General features: G+C 60.4%; 1 protein-coding gene and 1 long non-coding RNA gene across 2 annotated transcripts; one reads left to right on the top strand and one right to left on the bottom strand.

Moving 5' to 3' along the window:
- Positions 1-1,198: 1,198 nt before the first annotated feature.
- LOC309613252 lies at positions 1,199-3,313 on the top strand. The gene is made up of 2 exons (XR_014235613.1): positions 1,199-1,735; positions 2,068-3,313. It is a non-coding gene; the product is annotated as an uncharacterized lncRNA (long non-coding RNA).
- Positions 3,314-3,355: 42 nt separating this feature from the next.
- Positions 3,356-14,690, bottom strand: LOC309613188 (uncharacterized protein; the record flags this gene model as incomplete). Its single annotated transcript, XM_082359731.1, has 5 exons — positions 3,356-9,951; positions 10,450-10,541; positions 13,138-13,404; positions 14,082-14,221; positions 14,619-14,690. 5 exons carry the CDS (start codon positions 14,688-14,690, stop codon positions 9,275-9,277), a joined length of 1,248 nt encoding a protein of 415 aa, XP_082215857.1. The 3' UTR covers positions 3,356-9,274.
- Between the last annotated feature and the right edge of the window lie 2,674 nt (positions 14,691-17,364).

Below are 17,364 nucleotides of genomic sequence, written 5' to 3'. Positions count from 1 at the left end.
ACCTGCAGCCCCCCCAACGCACCTGCCTCGTCTACCGTAGCCCCACCTGCGACCTCCCCCGTCAAGCGCGCTTTCAGGGGTCAGGATGAAGGATGACCGAGGCAGAACTAGGGAAACCTTGGAACCGTTTAAAAGCACGTTAGAGCCAGCCCCTGTCCAACCAGGTGGACCTCCACGGCTTCGGAGGGAGACCACTGGACGGTTTCTGGAAGGCCGCCAAAAGCACACTGCCAGGACAGGCTGCACCCCGAGCAGAGCCCTCCGTGGCTTACTCATCCTGATTGTTGACTGCATCACGTCTGGCTGAGCCTCGGATTCCTCGCAGGCAGAGGGGACCCGAGGACACTTCTTTGGGGTGAAAGGACTCGGTTTGATAGTGGGTGTGGGAATGAAAGAGGAAAGGTCACCTTGTATTGCAGGGGGGGCGGGGGCAGGGGCCCTTCCGGCTCTAACCTCTGTACAGAGGCTCGCTGGTTCCTGGGTGTCCCGACACCTTTGAGCAAACCTCGATGGGTGATTCCCTCTGTGCCCCATCCCGGCCTGGCAATTCAGGGGCTCTCAGTTCGAGTTTGGGGCGGAGGAGAGGAGATCTGGGAACGCGGAAAGGGGGGCCGCCTTCTCCGGGAGCTCCAGCCAAAGCTAGGCGGGGAGAGGGGCAGGCCTGGGTGCATCCACCACCGGGACTGGAGATCTGCGGGGGGGCGGCGCCGGCATCCTTCTAATCGCTGGCCGCTATTAAAAATAAAACCGCGGCGCGTTGTCATAGCGACCACGACAACAGCGGCTGCGCGAGGGTGGCACAAACTTGTGCAGCCGCGCGACAGCCGCTTTGGGGGGAGACTCGGGGCACGACGCGCGTTGGCGCACCAAGGCCTGCCCTGGGGTGGGACAGGGACCCCCAACCCAGCCCGCCCCACCCTCCCCCCGGATCCTCGGAAGAAACTGGCAGAAATAGATCCCTAGAAGCTGTTTCCTAGACCTTGGACTGTCTTGACCAAGAGGTCACCAACTTGGATGAGAACCCACGCACGCGTGGACTCCGGGCCCTGGCACCTCTCCCCGACACCCCTCCCCGTTTCACACTCTGGCGTCCTCATCTCTGGAGAAGGGGGCTAAGTGGGAAGGCGGTGTCGGATGCTCGGCGGGAGAGGGGGCCTCACTCCGGAGGCCGGGCGCGTGGGGGCTCCAGCACCTGCCCCTGTCGGCGATCCTTGCAGCTCAGGCGTGGTCACATGCTCCTTTCTGTCCGGGAATCGAGTTTCACTTCCAGCCGCTATTAGGCGGTTCACACGGTTCACTGCGAACATTTGATAAAGAGGCTAAATATACATCGGAGGCGGAGGAGGCGTGGGCGGCGGTGCTGAGCGCGTGGGCGCGGCGCTCCAGGCTCCGCGGGGCATCCCTGCCCAGGGCGGGAGGCCGGCTTGGACCCCCGACCAGTTCCCCGCCCCGCGTGCCCACCCCCCCCCGCCCGCCGCCACACACACACACAAATCGGACCCCAGACCCGGACACGTGACCCGGGCAGGCAGCGGGCGCCCCCAGGCCAGCCAGAGGGCCCCTGGCGGAAGAAGGGGGCGCTGCGGGGAGCTCCGCGGGTGGCGGGGGGAGGTGCTGGTGGGCGGTGAAGGCGCACCTGGCTGCCCGGGTCGTCCGCTCGCCCCCGGAGCCGGTGCTTCCGGGCTATCTCGGGCGTCCCCGGCGCGCCCCGACGTGCCGCGGACCTATAATTAAGGTGAGTCAGGTGCTCCGAATAGGCGCAGAGGGGGGCTCCCGGCGCAGCTGGGGTGACTGTCTGGCCGTCTGCCCCTCGCTGGGTTCCCTCGGGCACCGCCCATGGCCCCCGCACCCTGGGAGGAGAGGGAAGGGCCTTGGCCGTTCCTCAGAGGTGGTGGTGGGGGGGGGCTTCATTAAGGACCTGTCAGCCAGCCCAGCACTTGGTGGTGCGCAGCCAGCATTTCACCCTACAGCCCCCCTCACCCCACTCCCGCTCTGCCCCGTGCAGTGCCTGCCTGGGACCTGGCACCAGCCGGCGCTCCATTATTGCTCTCATCATTTTTTTCACAGTGGGAGTCATGACTAATATCTACTGGGCACCTCGGTCCCTGAGTGACCCCTAGGAGTGGAGAGCTGCCCCACCTCCCATTTGACAGATACCAGGAAGTCAGGCGTTTGCCCACAGCAGCAGAACGCTGTCCCAGGCGGTCGCTCCTGGGCCGTGGCTGCTCTGGACGAGCTCTCCCAGCGCTCCAGAGGGGACCCTCAGGCCAGCTTGTCCTGCACCTCTCAGACAGGCATGAAGGATGATGTGGCCACCTGGCAGTGAAGGCGCCAGGACTGGAGCCCACGTCCACCTGATCCCCAGTCCCAAGGTGCTCTAGCTGCCCTCTGCCCCTTGACCTTGGCCTTGTTGGGGTGGTTTGTCCCTGCACTGCCTTGAGTCTGTTCTCTCATCTGAAAAGTGGGGGCCGATAACTTCACCATGCATGGCTGCCCCCCGCCATTGAGCCTCCTGCCCAGGAAGGCAGCAGCCTTGCGCACACCTGCAGGGCCTGGTGCCCTGAGGCAAGGGCACAGCCGCCCAGCTGCCTTCATCTGGGTGGTGCAGGTGGGGGCCAGCTGGGCATCCAGACCCAGGCCTCTGCCTGGTGCCAGAGCAGATTTCAGAACAACTTGTAATGACGAAACAGCACATTTCCCTTTATCTCTGGGAAGGATTTCTTGGTTCAGGGCAATTAACCCAGGAGCAGCCTCAGCTGAGTGGGCACCTCTCCTTGAAGATCGAAAGTGCCAGGCGGGTGTTAATTAAGTCGTCATCTCAGGCCGCCCCAGGCCCCGGCTCGGGATCAGGCCTTTCCAGTCCAGCCTCCCCAGAAAGGGAGATGAGCCAGCCAGCAGCCCAGGACGGCATTCTCAATGTTGATTTTAAATCTCCATTAAATATTTTTATTTTCCTTTTTAAATACACAAACAGCAATGAAGTTTTAAATAGCATACGAGCCCGCAATCGTTTTGTGGCTATTTTGTGAATGAAGACCCACGGGAAGGGGCACTGGGGAGGCTTCAGGAAGCGAGGCCAGATCTGGACTGTCCAGGACAGGAGACACTAGCCACGCAAGGCCATTGGGCATTTGAAACATGGCCGGTCTGAGCTGTGATGTGCTGTTGTTCGTGTAAAACACACGCAGCCTCCAGGACTTGGTATGAAAGTGAAGAGTGTAAAATTTCTCGTTAATAATTTTTCCATTAATTACCTGTTGAAATGATAAGATTTTGACATATTGAGTTCAGTAAACTGTATGATTGCAATTAATTTCACCCGTGTGTTTTTCCTTTGTTTAATGTGTTTACTAGAAAATTTTGAATTCCACATGTGGCTTTAATGACGTTTCTACTGGACAAGGCTGGTCTAGACACCCGGAGCTCATATCTACTCGGTAGAGCTAAGCAGGTGAGTGTGAGTGTAGGGGGCGGGGTGGGGCATGTCCTGCCCTGGAAACCCTGAAGGACCTGGAGACCAGCAGAGCGGGGGGTCTGCTCTGCCCACCCCCCGTTGCCTCATCTGCCATATGACCTTGAGCAAACTCTTTAGCATCTCGGAGCCTCAGCTGCCTCCTCTGGGTAACAGCCAACTCATAGGGCCACTTGAGGAAATATTCACTCATTCACGCAACAGATATTCTGTGCCAGGCACTGGGCACGGCATGGGGACGCAGTGCTAACACGATGCCCTCACGGAACACACAGTCTCTTCAGGGAGCACTAAGCAAGTGACAAGTAAGTGTACACTCTTCCAGGTCAGGAATCTGGGGTTGTCAGGAAGGCCTGTTTGAAAAGGAGCCAGTGCGGGGCTTCCCTGGTGGCGCAGTGGTTAAGAATCCGCCTGCCAATGCAGGGGACACGGGTTCAAGCCCCGGTCCGGGGAGATCCCACATGCCCCGGAGCAGCTAAGCCCACGAGCCACAACTACTAAGCCCATGCACCACAACTACTGAAGCCCACGCACCCTAGAGCTTGCATGCCACAACTACTGAGGCCACACACCGCAACTACTGAAGCCCACGCACCTAGAGACCGTGCTCTGCAACAAGAGAAGCCACTGCAATGAGAAGCCCGCACACCACAATGGGCTTTATTTAATTAAAAATAAATAAATAAAAAGAGCTATTTCATTAAAAAAAAAAAAAAAAAAGAAAAGGAGCCAGTGACGAGAAGATCGGGATGGAGCATTCTAGGCAGAGGTCACAGCATCCTGTGCAAAGGCCCTGAGGCAGGAACCGGCTTGGTTTGTCGAGGACCAACAAGAGGGGGTGGTAGGAGGGCATGAGCTGGGACAGGTGGGCAGTGGGCAGGTCACACAGGCCTTAAGACCAAGTTAGGGAATGTGGATTTGTTCTAGGGGGACACAGGCCACTGGAAGGCTGTGGGCGGGGACACAACATGTAGGGACATAAACAGAAACTCTACTGACCACCGACCACCTGCCAGCCTGCCAGACCAGAGCAGCTAACTGCTCCCCCCACCACCACCAACTCCCAGGGTCTTCAGGACTCATGGCCAAGTCCCTGCATCTTGGATATGAATTCCAAGGGTTCACAGGGTCTGGCTGATCACCTGGCTTGAACCCACAGCTAACCCGCATCTCCTTCCCTGGGGGCCGCCTGCAGGCCCTGTCCCTCTGTCCTGACTGTGGATGGGGTGGGAGGGGCCTACACTCCCCCTTGGCCTTCAGATTTGACAGGTCTCGCCCCCCCACCAGGCAGAGGTCGGAGCCTGGGGCTCACGGAAAGGCAGGGACACGCCTCAGTGGCTTTCCAGGCCTCCTGGAGGAAAGGCGGTGAGATGGTGTCCTCCAGAGAGACGGGCTCACTGGATGGCAAAGGCTTCCCACGTCGGGGAAGCCAGCACCTCCCTGGCGCACAAGGCACAAGTCAGACCAGAGCTGGTAGAATCCACACAGAGGTGACCTCGGCTCACAGGGAGCAAGGAGTCAAAGTGGCCTGTCGAGGCGGGGCTGAGGGGTGAGCACAGAAACTTCTAGAATGATGAAGAGCAGGGGCTGTGAGTGTGAGAAGGAAGGTTCAATACCATAGAGCTGGAATAATCAGAACAGCGTGGCTCTCAGGACAAAAGGGCGGGAACATGCAGAGCCCAGAAAAGACTGTCCTAGAGGAATTGAAAGGATTATTTATTAAATGCCACTGGGGCAGTTTAGAGAAACTACCTGACTAAACCCTCACTGCCCCTCGCCACTAAATACATTTCAATGGATTGAGAAATTAAGTTGTTAAACAAACGCTTTGGAACAAACTCAGCCACGTGTGTCTTGGTGGAGGTCCACGCCCTCCTCTGCAGCGTTCTCACCAAAACCGTCGCCTTGAGGAGGGGGAGACACACCCAGGTTCAGAGAGGGTCCAGCAGACACCTGCTCCTGACCCTTCAGAAATATCATTGTCATGAAGAGAACACGGGGAGCGAGTTGTTGGGGCCGACGGGGGTTGAAAAGGCAGGACGGTCAGCTTGGCGCCCGGTCCTGGACTGGCTCCTCCGTCCAGACCAGCAAGCAGCTCTCAGGACATAACTGGGTCCACCGGAGAAATATTACGTTATTGTATCCAAGTCAAACCACTAGGTGTGGTGATGGTGTCACAGTAATGCAGGAGGACTTCCTTGTCCTTGGGAGACCCGTGGTACCTGGGGCGAAGAGTCAGGATGTCGAAGCTTGTTTTCACATGGTTCAAGGAATGGGGAGTGGAAGTGACAGATGAACGATAGATGGATGGATACATGGATAGGTGGATGGATGGATGGATAGATGGATAGATAGATAGATGCATATGTATATACATACATACATGGAAGATACATAGATACCTAGTGGGGGAGACGGGTGGTAGATGACAGATAGATGACAGGTGGATGGATGGCAGAGCCCAGGTAGGGAGAGCAAGTGGGTGCTTAAGGCAGGTGAAGGGTACCCAGCCACTCGTACTATTGTTACCACTTTTCTGTAAGATTGAAATTTTTCAAAATGAAAGTTATGAAAAAATGCTAATTCGTATTTTCTAGTTTTCCCATAGTTGATGAGACTTCTAGAAGGCAGAGAGCTTTCAGAGCTCTAGAAGACATAGAACAAATCACATTTGCTATGTGTCACATTTTTAAAGTTCAAAATGGACTATCGGATTTGACAGTATAGAAGTTGAAAACGGGTAAAAAATTTAAAAACCTGAACAAAGGGAATCCTTCAGTTGTGTGTTATAATCATGTTTCCACTGTCCCTGTGTATTTTCATCTGCACAGAATAAGTGTATCAGCCAAATCTTTAAAACACATCATCGACCGGGGTCTCTTTGCTCATGTTCTCTCGTCAGAAGACCAGGGAAGATGCACAAAAGCGACACATGGGGACAAACTCACGGAGACACTCTACTGCCGGCCAACAATGAAAACGCAGCCCAGGGTCCGCTGTTTCCCATGGAGGGGAGGACACCAAGCAGGAGGGGAGGGGCCGTGGGAGCTGCTTTCCCAGCGGCTGCTGGCCGCGGTCAGAGCTGGCGGCCACTTGGATCAGGAGCCGTGAAAGTGGCCATGGTCCCTGACCCCATAATCCCATGTCTGGGCACCTAGCCTAAGAAAATGACCCAGATACAGAACGGCCACAGACTAAAGGGTTCAGGGCAGAGCTACTTGAAAAAGCAAAAGTTGGAAACAACCTAAAACCCCAGGTGTGAACAGACTGTGTGTTCTTAACCCTTCCCCTCTGGTTAGAAACGGCATCCTTCCTTCAGGTGGCTGTGAGGACGGTTTCCTGCCACGTGGAAGCTCTGGTGATGTGTCCTGTGCTCTCACCCATGTTTTCTCCTGTTAGGTTTTGGGCGGCCTGATTTTCTTTCTTTCTTTTAACATCTTTATTGGAGTATAATTGCTTTACAATGGTGTGTTAGTTTTTGCTTTATAACAAAGTGAATCAGCTATATATATACATATACATATGTCCCCATATCTCCTCCCTCTTGCGTCTCCCTCCCACCCTCCCTATCCCACCCCTCTAGGTGGTCACAAAGCACCGAGCTGATCTCCCTGTGCTGTGCGGCTGCTTCCCGCTAGCTATCTATTTTACATTTGGTAGTGTAGGTATGTCCATGCCACTCTCTCACTTCGTCCCAGCTTACCCTTCCCCCTCCCCGTGTCCTCAAGTCCATTCTCTACATCTGCGTCTTTATTCCTGTCCTGCCCCTAGGTCCTTCAGAACCTTTTTTTGTTTTTTTAGATTCCATATATATGTGTTAGCATACCGTATTTGTTTTTCTCTTTCTGACTTACTTCACTCTGTATGACAGTCTCTAGGTCCATCCACCTCACTAAAAATAACTCAATTTCGTTTCCTTTTATGGGTGAGTAATATTCCACTGTATGTATGTGCTGCATCTTCTTTATCCATTCATCTGTCGATGGACACTTTGGTTGCTTCCATGTCCTGGCTATTGTAAATAGAGCTGCAATGAACATTGTGGTACATGACTCCTTTTGAATTATGGTTTTCTCAGGGTATATGCCCAGTAGTGGGATTCCTGGCGCCCTGATTTTCTAAGCGTTAGCAGAGATGTAGCATGGTCCATGAGGTTGGCGGGGGGCAGGGCTGCTTGTCTGGCATCTTTTCATCCAACGTCCAGGCCTGCGGTGATTAATATTCTTGTCTAAGAAACTCAGTCGCTTCTATTTGAAAAGAGACGTGTGGGAATCAGAAGCCATGGCTCTGGCCTGGGGGCTGGCAGGTCCCCACCCTACCTGGGCCTCGAGTTCCCTCTGAACTGACAGCATTGCCAGGTGGCCCTCCTCCTCCAGGAAGCCCTCCCCTCGTCCAAACTGCCAGCCCTGAACAGCCATCCAAGGGCCAGCTGAGCCTGGCTTCAGCCTCTTGCTGACCCTGTGACGGGGCAAATCATATCACAGCTCCAAGCCTCAGTTTCCCCATCGGGGAAAACAGGACGATGATACTTCGGTTCCAGGGCTGTTGTGGAAAGAAAATGCAGAAGTGACGTAAAGACCCCGAGAGCATCGTGGCCTCTTCTCCTGCGGCCGTGCGGTCAGCCTGGCCGCGTTCCCACCGGCCTGGCGTGGGAGGGAAGGGCCACCTTGCGGCAGCGCCCTTGGCCTGGTGGGCTGGCCTCTGGGGGCGGGACGAGGCTGGGCGGGGCTGGTCTGGGCCAGGGTGGCTCAACGAGTCCTCCTGGGGGCAGGTGTCCTCTGGCTGGGGCAGCCGAGATGTCCCTACCCCTGCCCTCCGGGGCCAAGTGAGGTCTGGGGCAAAGGACTTCCTTGTAAAAGAGGCTTCCACACGCAGGCCTGGCCCACTGGGCACGCCCCAGGGGAAGCAACTGGGGGTGTGGAAGGCGGCTTCCCTGAGGCCAGGACGCCTGGGGAGGAGAGGGGAGGCCAAGACGTGGAGGGAGGGGAGGAGGGGACGGGGAGAGAGGGGACAGGGAGGGCAGCAGGAGAGAAGGAAGGAGAGGGGGAGGGGGAAATAGGGTGGCAAGGAAGGAGGCAGCGAGAACGGAGGAGGCCCCCCCCCCAAGTCTTGTGCACGATCTGTGGCTGCGAGAAGGCGCTCCTCCGTCAGCCTGAACAGGACAGAGATGGCCGGTCAATGTCACGACTGTGACCCCTCCACTCAGGGGACACGTGCGTGGTGTGTGGGACGTGAAGATACCACCCCTCTCAGCTGCCGCACGGGGACCCAGCCGCACACAGCTTCCCCTGCACACGTAGGGCTCCGGATCGCAGACAAGACCCGTCAACGGCCTCGTGCACAGACTCTGGCCTGGCGACTCCTAAGGGAGGGGGTGGGCGGGGAGACCTCCTTTGTCCTTGTCAGGGAAGTCCTGGGTCAGGGGCCCAACAGGAGGCCCCCCCCCCAACTCCCTGTCATTTCCCGGAATGTGACAGTTTCCAGACAGGAAGAGAAGTCACAGCCCAGCCCCGCCCCCCCTTCCAATTCTTTAGATCAGAACTCTTATGACAAGGACCCAACGCAAAATGCCCAAGGAAACAGAAGGTGACTGCTGGGCCAGGAGTGAGCAGTTTCAGGTGTGGCTGGATCAAGAGGCTCCTCTCCCACTTTCTCCGCAGTGGAAGGCGGCACCCACCGATACCCTCCCAGCCCCACACCATCTCACTGGCCCCGTCTGGGACGCTGACTGTAGCCAGGGGTGTGGACACATGTTCCCACTGGCCAGGCTGGACCAAGTACCCAGGACTCCTTGGGTCACCCTTAGCCCCCAGGTAGATGAGACCACACACCCCCTGCCTGCACCCAGCCTCCCTGAGAGGCGCTGCCCTGCCCTGGCTGGGCGACCACTGAACCCGGCCCCCTGGCGCACCCTGGGAGGGGGCGTTGGAATTTGGGGCTCACACCTCTGCTCAGAGTGATACTGACTACCTCCTTCTCCCTTTGGACGTGCGGCTGCCCTTTTGAGGGGAGGTGGCTGGGGCCCGGCCTGAGACGGCTGGAGGAGGCCTCTTCGTCTGCAGCTGTTTTTCTCAACAGGAGAGAGCAAAGTACGCCAGATAGTCGTATCCTTGTCCTGCTGTGACCTGCGGGCACCCCTGGGCTGTGGAGGAGGGCCCGCAGCCTCTGGACACCTCCCCGCGCCCCCCGCCGTGGGGCCTCGGGGGCGGTCACATCGTAGGCAGGACAGAGCCCAGGCCCAGGGCCCGGGGAGCCAGTCCTAGGTTCGAGGACAGCTCCACCCCTGTCGGCTGTGCAACGTTTGGCAAGTGCTTCCCCTCTCTGAGCCCTGTTGGCCTCAAAGACAGAGTGGGTAATACAGCAGAAGTAGATTCGAGATGTTAAAGGTGATGCCCGAGACGTGTTCAGCACGGAGCTGGGCGTGTGGCCGAACGCAGCCGGTGTCCCACCGCCGGTGATGGAGAGGGCTGCACACGGTGCTGTTTGCATAGACGCCATGCTTGGTATACAGCAGGCGCTCAGTGAGCAGCACAGAGCACCCCCCACCCCTGTGCCCCGACAGCCCTGCAACAGAAGCCCTGGGCGGGGCAGCCGCGGGCAGCAGGGCCACACCTGTTGGGTTTGGGGACAGCGGCAGCCCCACAGGGTCCCTTTGCGCCCGGGACACCAGCTCCCACTTACCCTGGACGGGAGCCCCCTTCCCCAGGCCGGTCCTGGGGGCAGTGTCCTCCCTAGAGGCCCAGTCTCGACCTCTGCACACTGGTGGGTCCAGGGCCTTTCCCGTCCCGCCCCACCTTGGGCAGCCCCCCCAGCCTGACGGGCTGACACGCTGCCTCCACGCTGACCCTTCCACAGCAGGATCTCCAGCCCAGAGCCCCCTCCTGAACCCCAGGGCCCTTCAGTCCAGCACCTCCTCCCCTTGGGAGCCCCACAGACGAGTCAATCTTGACCCAACCAAGACAAACCCCCAGACCCACCTCTGGGTTCCCGGGGGGTACCATCCCCCCCGCTGCTGGGACCAGGAGTCTCAGAGCCGACCGGGAGCTCTCTCTCACACGGATCGTCTGAGCTGGTAGGAAACCTTGTCAACTCAGCCCTCAAAACGTCTCTGAAACCTGACCAGGCCCCAGTCCATGCCACTGAGCTGGCCCCAGCCCCACCCCTGCCCTTTATCCTGTGCACCCCCCCACCTCCTCCAGCGCCCCCGGTCTGCACAGCTAATTAGTGATCCTTCAGACGTGAATCCGCCCAGGTCATTTTTGCTCCAAAGTTACCCTAATAGGCTCCGGGACGGAGAAGCCCACCAGGAGATGCTTAACCAGTGCCCACCCTCATGCAGAACTCAGTGCTGGGTCAGGCTCCGGGTTGGGTCCAGCCCTTGGCGATGGGGACACGGCTCTGCCACAGATAACAGGTTATAAGTAAGTCTGTCCTCCCCACCAGGTTCCCTCTGGCAAAGCTGATGTGGGCAGAGGCAGATGCATGCCATGGAGAGAGGCAGCCTTTGGAGCCCAGAAACGCTTTCCATCCGCAGACCTCGGGGTCTGGCCCGGCCCAGCCCCACTCTGTCTCCTGAGAGATCCCGGGACTCAGGACCACCCGCTTTCCAAAGGCGGCCTGGCCTCCTGACCCGCACAGCTCTTCCACACACATGCGGGGAGCTGCATGGCCTTCGGACACGAGACCAGGCCGCTGGGCCCGACGTGGCCAGGGAGAGGCCTCCAGACGTCACCGAGTGTCTGACAAGGACCCCGGAACTCCAGCGCGGCTGCAGGGTCCTGTGTGAGGGCAGCTCAGCACCCAGCGTCCCAGCCCGAATCCGGGCCCCGATTCTTCTGAGCGTGTTCGGTGTGTAAGTCATGTCACCCCCGGGCCTCAGTTTCCCGGGAGGATAACATCTGCTGTAGCTCCCTATTACCACGGAGCAAGTGACCCCAAGACTGAGAGAGTGAAAGCACGGCCCCAGGAGAGGAGCTGGCCCTCCCGTAGGTCTGGGTCTCAGAGCAGCTCGGCTGGTGGCTCTGTCTGTCAGCCTGACGGGAAGTGGGGGCTCCTCCGTGGCTGTAGGCTGGAGGCCTCAGTTCTGCTTCCTCCAGAGTGAGTGGCCAGGGCCGGTGGAGCCACGGTGTCCCGACGGCCTATCCTGGGAAGTCCCTGCCGTCGTTTCCACAACATCCACTGGTGACTCCGACCAGCCCTACTCCACCCGGAATTGGGGATCACCAGGGCCCTCCTTGACTCAGAGGTGCCCACTGGCACCGGCACGTGGGGGGACCCCAGCACCGGGCACCCCCTTGGCCTCTCAGGAGCAGTTCAGGGGCCTACAAACCACACGGCCTGAGAAGTGGGCACCCTGCGTCTTCCAGACCCAAGGGAAGCAGTGAGCAGGGGCCTGGCCGAGGCAGCCAGGATCACTCTTCTGAAGGCTCCCCCCAAGACCCCCGCCCTCTCAGCTCTGAGCCCCTGGTCACCCGTCGCCGCCTCTGGGTTTGAGGCGGGAGCAGCCCACACACCTGTCCTGCCTGCCGCCCGGCCCGTGGGGAGAGAGCTAACCCACCTGCAGGAGGAGACGGGGTGTCAGCACCGACACCAAAGGGTGTGGCAGAAATGAGCTGGGTCACGGGAGGCACTAAAATAGCCAGTGCTCGTCAAGCTCCGGACAGCAACGCCCAGCCCCGCGGAAACCACGGAGGCCAGTGGGCGAGAGTGGACACCCCAGGCAGGCCCTCCCTTAGGCACTCAGCCGGTGTGAGGACCAGCCTGGACACGGCCTCGAGTTCCCGGCCAGCCCAGGTCTGTCGGGAGGAGAAGAAGCCAGGCTCCCCAGTGGCTCCTCTTGATCCTGGGAGCCAAGGATGAATCCAAGAAGGCTTCAAGGAGGAGGTGGCATTCGAGCAGAGCCTTGAAGGATGGCAGCCAGTAGCAGGGCTCCCCAGGCCAGGAATTTTCCTTCCAGCCTGGCCCCACCCATCTTATCTCCCTCTCAGGGGAGCTGGATCGCAGGGACCTTCCTGTGAAGGGCAGCTCCGCCAGCCCCCCTCCCTGCCCTGCACTGCAGAGCTGTGTGTCACCCGTCTGGAATGTACTTTCAATTCCTCTGCCTCCCCCTCCCCCTCTGTTGCCTCCCCCTCTCCTCTGGCTTCCTCTCCTCACCCTGCCTCCCCCCTCCGCTCCCCATCCCCCCTCGCTGCCTTCTCCGGTCCCCCCTTTCCCTCCCCCCCCAACACCATCGCCCCCCCATCACCTCCTGACCCAGCCGTGCCAGAGCAGCCACCTGGCTCCAGAGACTGGGTCTGGGAATCCGCAGACTCCCTGCCACCCAGGAGTCGGGGGCGAGGAGGGAGGGGGCACCTTCTCAGCCAGGGGAGGGGTTTCCCCAAGGACCTCCCTCCAGGCCTGAAGGGAAGCGGCACCTCTCAGCATCCCCTTTTAGCCAGGGCCCAGCACAGGGCCCACTCGCTCAGGTCCGACAGTGACGGGGTCAGCATCAACCAGGCAGAGGACCCCACCTCCCCTGCACCTCCCATCCTCTCTCTTCGCAGGTGTTCCGGCTTCAGGAAGCAACTGAGCAAGGGCTTTCCTGGTGGCCTCCCTGGAGGAGGGGCAACTCTGCCTGTGGTGGGGATTCCCTGGGGCCGCATTCTGTGGTCCTCCTCACCCCTCACCTGGGCGGCCCCTCCGGCCTCCAGCTCCGGCCGCTTCCATGGTCTCCCTCCGCTGGCTGTGGCCCCAACAGGGGGCTGGACGGGGCGTGGCCCACAGGTGCTAGGAGCAGGACAGAGTCCACGTGCACCAGCCTCCTTCCTCCCGTGCAGCCCTGCCCTTCCGCCGGCTTCCCCAGGAACCCCTCCTTCCCCACGCCCCTCCCCTGCTGCTCCCAGAGTGGCTTCTGTGTCTTTGGTTCTGAGGAGCCGTCCCGGGGTGGCCAGAGCCTAGCCAGAGAACGTCGTGCCCGTCAGAACTCTGGGCAGGGCCCCCGGAGGGCAGGGTCCATCTGCCCATCAGCCGCTGGGACCCCGGCCCGACCGCGAGCGTTTGTGGAGTTGTGGGAATGACCTGTGTGTATTTTCAGTGGAATGTGCCAGGCCCCCCTCGGCCCCACGCGCTCCCAGATTCTCAGGCTGGACGTGGGAGTGGACGGGTCCGTGGCCCCTGCTGTGCCCTGGAGGCCCAGCCAAGGACGGGCCTGGTTCACCCAGGCCTCCCAGCGCAGCACCAGGCCGGCAGGGAGGAGGGCCCAGAGGCCCAGGAGGTCACCGCCCGCCACCCCGCCCCTCCCGGCCTCCCTGCTCCGCTCGGCATGTACCCCACATGGTGGTGAGGGGACGCCTGAGGAGGGGCCCGGCTGGCTCTCCTGGGTGGGGGCCAGACCAGAACAGGAGGGTTGGTGACCGGCGGCAGCGGAGATGGAGGGACTGTGAGCCCGGCCCCTGGCCCAGCCTCCGGGCGGGGAAGACCGCTTCTGGGAGGCACGCCCCCCAGCCCAGCCTGACCCCTCCAGGCCTTACCCGGCCCCCTAGCCGGTCCCCAGCAGGTCGACTCTCACTGCTGGGCGGCCATCCTTACTTCCCCTCTCTGAGCTCGTTTCCCCACCTGGGAACGGCCCCACGGGGCTGCTGGGGAGGCCCAGGGCGGCGGGCCTGAGGGGCTCAGCGGGGCCAGGCACAGCCCCGTGCCCCGCACAGCCCAGCTGCTGCGCTCGGGTGGCCGTTCTGTGTCGAGGTGTTGCCTGCTCGAGGCCGGATCCCCCTGAAAGCAAGGGCACTTCTGAGTTGTCATTGGGCCCCAGTGCCAGTGGGGCGAGAGCAGGACAGTGGGAATGGGGAGGGGTCCACCCTTGGCCAGGCCCTGGGGGCGCTCACTGAGGGCTGAGTGAGTGAATCAGTGCGTGAACCGAGCAGTGAAGGCACCAGCCTCCCCTCCTGGTGGCCTCCTGGGAGGCGGGTTCTGATGGGTCCGCTGGGCCCCTCAGCCCGGGTCCGAAGGCGCCCCTGCCAGGACACAGAAATAGACACAGACACCCAAGGGTCCCAGAAGGGCCTGGGGCCCCAGTGCTAGGGCACCCGCTCCCCATGGGCGGTGATCAGACCCTCCTGCTCCTCGCTGAAAGGAGGGGGCCCAGACACAGGGTTCCCCACCCTCGCACCTGCTCCCCGGGTCGCAGGGACAGTGTGTGGTCCAGGCCACCCTTGGCCAGGACCAGAGCTGGTGCCCCCATCCCCCTCCCGGCACCGAGGATGCTTTGGGGCTCTGGAGTTCACACCCTATGTCATGAGCACGACCGTCTGGGGTCGGAGACCCTAACTGAGGGTCCCGCACAGGAGGGTGTCAATGCCATGGGCGGGGCATTCCATTCCAGAAGGTTCTGGGCCTCCCAGAGCTCTGTCCTGGAGTCTGAAGCCCTGAAGCTCCCTCCTGCCCCCCGGGCGGCTGGGGCATCAGGGCCACAGAAGCTCGAAACCTGCCCCCTACTCACGCCAGTGGTCCTGGACTCACACCCACCCCGAAGGCCCGAGACTCCCCCTTTGGCTCTTTTCACGCCACAGCGGTCTCTGGCCGGGTGGCTGTGTGCCACGCCCCGGGCAGGCGGGGGGCAGCGAGGGGTGGGAGCACGAGCAGGAGAAACGAGCTCTGAGGAGGAGCTGGGGGTCCAGGACGAGGGCGGATGCAATGGGGTGGGTGGGGCAGGGTGGGTCTGCGGGCACCCTGGGGCGCATCTGGGGCTGGGCTCTGTGGAGGGAGGGGGGAGCCAGGAGCCAGCAGGAGGCCGGCGGCAAGAGAACCACAGGGCCTGGACTTTGGGGGGGTGGCCGCGGAGCTAGAGACAAGTGAGGCACAGGCGGCCAGCCCAGGACCGGGACGAGTGGGAGGTGGCGGGCCCAGCGGGTGTGACCTCTCCAGCTCAGAGGCGGGTGGCCAGGCTCTGGCCACTGCCCCCCTGCCCCACCTCCCAACCAACCCTCAGGCCAAAGCCTCATGGCTCTGGAGCATCCAAAACCCAGGCCCCAGGGTGTGGCCACGGCCTTGGGCAACATCCGGCCACCCTCACCCCTCCAGGAAGAAGAACAACGCTGGTGTGGGAACTCCACTGGCTAATTTGGAGCATTTACACTGGGATTATCTAAATTAGTGACGTTTTCCTGTCATGGTTTATTTAGTCTACAGAAAAAATGAAGCAGGAGTTCCTAGGAGTTCCCATGTATGCCCGCTCGCTCGGGGTTTTTCCTTCTGAAGCATGAAAAATCAGCTGAAGTGTGTTTGGAAACAATGATAATCCTACCAAAAGCAAAATAACGAGTTTTCTTCTGACTTGGGCAGCTTGGAGGGTTGCGTGCGGGTCTGGGGGGCGCGGGGGGCGGGGGGTGGCCCCTGTGCTCCAACCTGGGCTCTGGCATCTCGCCCGGCTCCGCCTCTGGCTCTCAGTATTCCCGCCTGTCTAAGGTTCCTAGAACTCCCGAGTGAGCAATTCAGTTCATTCTGATCCTTGCAAGGGCTTTTGTTTGGGTTTAGAGGTAATCACACATTCATTCAACAGACGTTTGCGTGCCTAATGTGTGCGTGGGGCTGGGGGACAGCGTGGACCAGGACCACGGGGGAGACACACCTCCTGGAGGAGCTGGCCTGCCCCCACAGCGGGACCCTGGAACGGTAGGAGGGGTCTCCATCCCAAGGACGTAGAGACACAACAAGGTACAGCACCACGTGCTCGGCTGACCCTGACCAAAGCCCGTTCAGGTCAGGACCGAGTTGTGGCAACCAGGAGAGAGCAGAGAGTTCAAAACAAGACTGCAAATCCTCTGATGCTTCTCCCACCCAGAGGTGGGGTCCATGTCCCCTCCCTGAGTCCAGGGGGGCCGGTGGAGGTGATGCTGCGTAACTCAGGACACCATGTCCCAGGAGGCGGTGGCCGGCTCCTGCTTGGCTGGAGTTGCTGCTCCGGAGGCTTCGGGGCTGTGTGGGCGTCTGACCACTGAGGCCACCACGCCGCGCGGAAGCCCAGCCACCTGCAAGTGCCTCAGGTTCCGCTCGAGGGCCCAGCGTGCATCCAGGGAATGGAGAGTGTCAGCCGCCGAGTCGCCCCCATCACTGGGGTCTTCGCAGCCGGGGTCCTGGCCCCGGGGAGCCGGGAGGAGCCCAACTCACCGGCCCGGCCCCAAATCTCCACCTGCAGAGGCCTGAGTGGGTCTTATGCTCCAGGCTTCAGGGTGACATGGCACAGCGATTGCAAACACGGCCAAGGGCAAGCAGCGTGTGCTGGGGACATGTTTGTCACCTCCACAAAACTGGGGTCCCCTCATCCTCGAAGCCCGGCCCCAGGAGCAGGAGGAAAGGTCAGGGGGGACACACCACTGGCTGGCATATCGGGGAGCGGGCACTGCAGCTGTCTTGAAGGACGGCCAGGGCGGGGGCAGAGGAGCCGGCCAGGCCCCAGGCGGCCTGAGAGGGGAAGCCAGCCGGAGCCAGAGGATGCGAATGCAGGGCATGAGGACCCACGCGTCCGGGTAAAGCCAGGGGCCTGGTTACCACCGTCAATGTGTGTGACATGGTTAGACAGTCTACGTAACGGCAGCTCAAATCTGTGCGTGTTTTCTCGGCACCAGACCCCATGCTAAGTGCTTTACACATACGATCCCATCTCTCGGGCACAGCTAATCCCGGGAAACAAGTATTACTAGTCCCACTTTATAGACGAGATGGCTGAGGCCCAGGGAAGTGAAGGAACTTTCCTGGTACCACAGAGCTCATATGAAATAGGACCAGCACACCGTATGCTGGCCCTGATGCGTCACGGCACAGGGGGTCAGGGATTGCCTGGCTGGTTGTCCAGTGTGTTCCTGAAATACACCAGCCTGATTTATTTTTCCAACCGCCAAAAAAAGGAATGTTTGACC

The sequence above is a fragment of the Balaenoptera borealis genome, assembly GCF_965194805.1.
Source record: "Balaenoptera borealis genome assembly, chromosome: 16".
NCBI lineage: Eukaryota > Metazoa > Chordata > Mammalia > Artiodactyla > Balaenopteridae > Balaenoptera > Balaenoptera borealis.
This window is presented reverse-complemented; position numbering and strand designations above follow the sequence as displayed.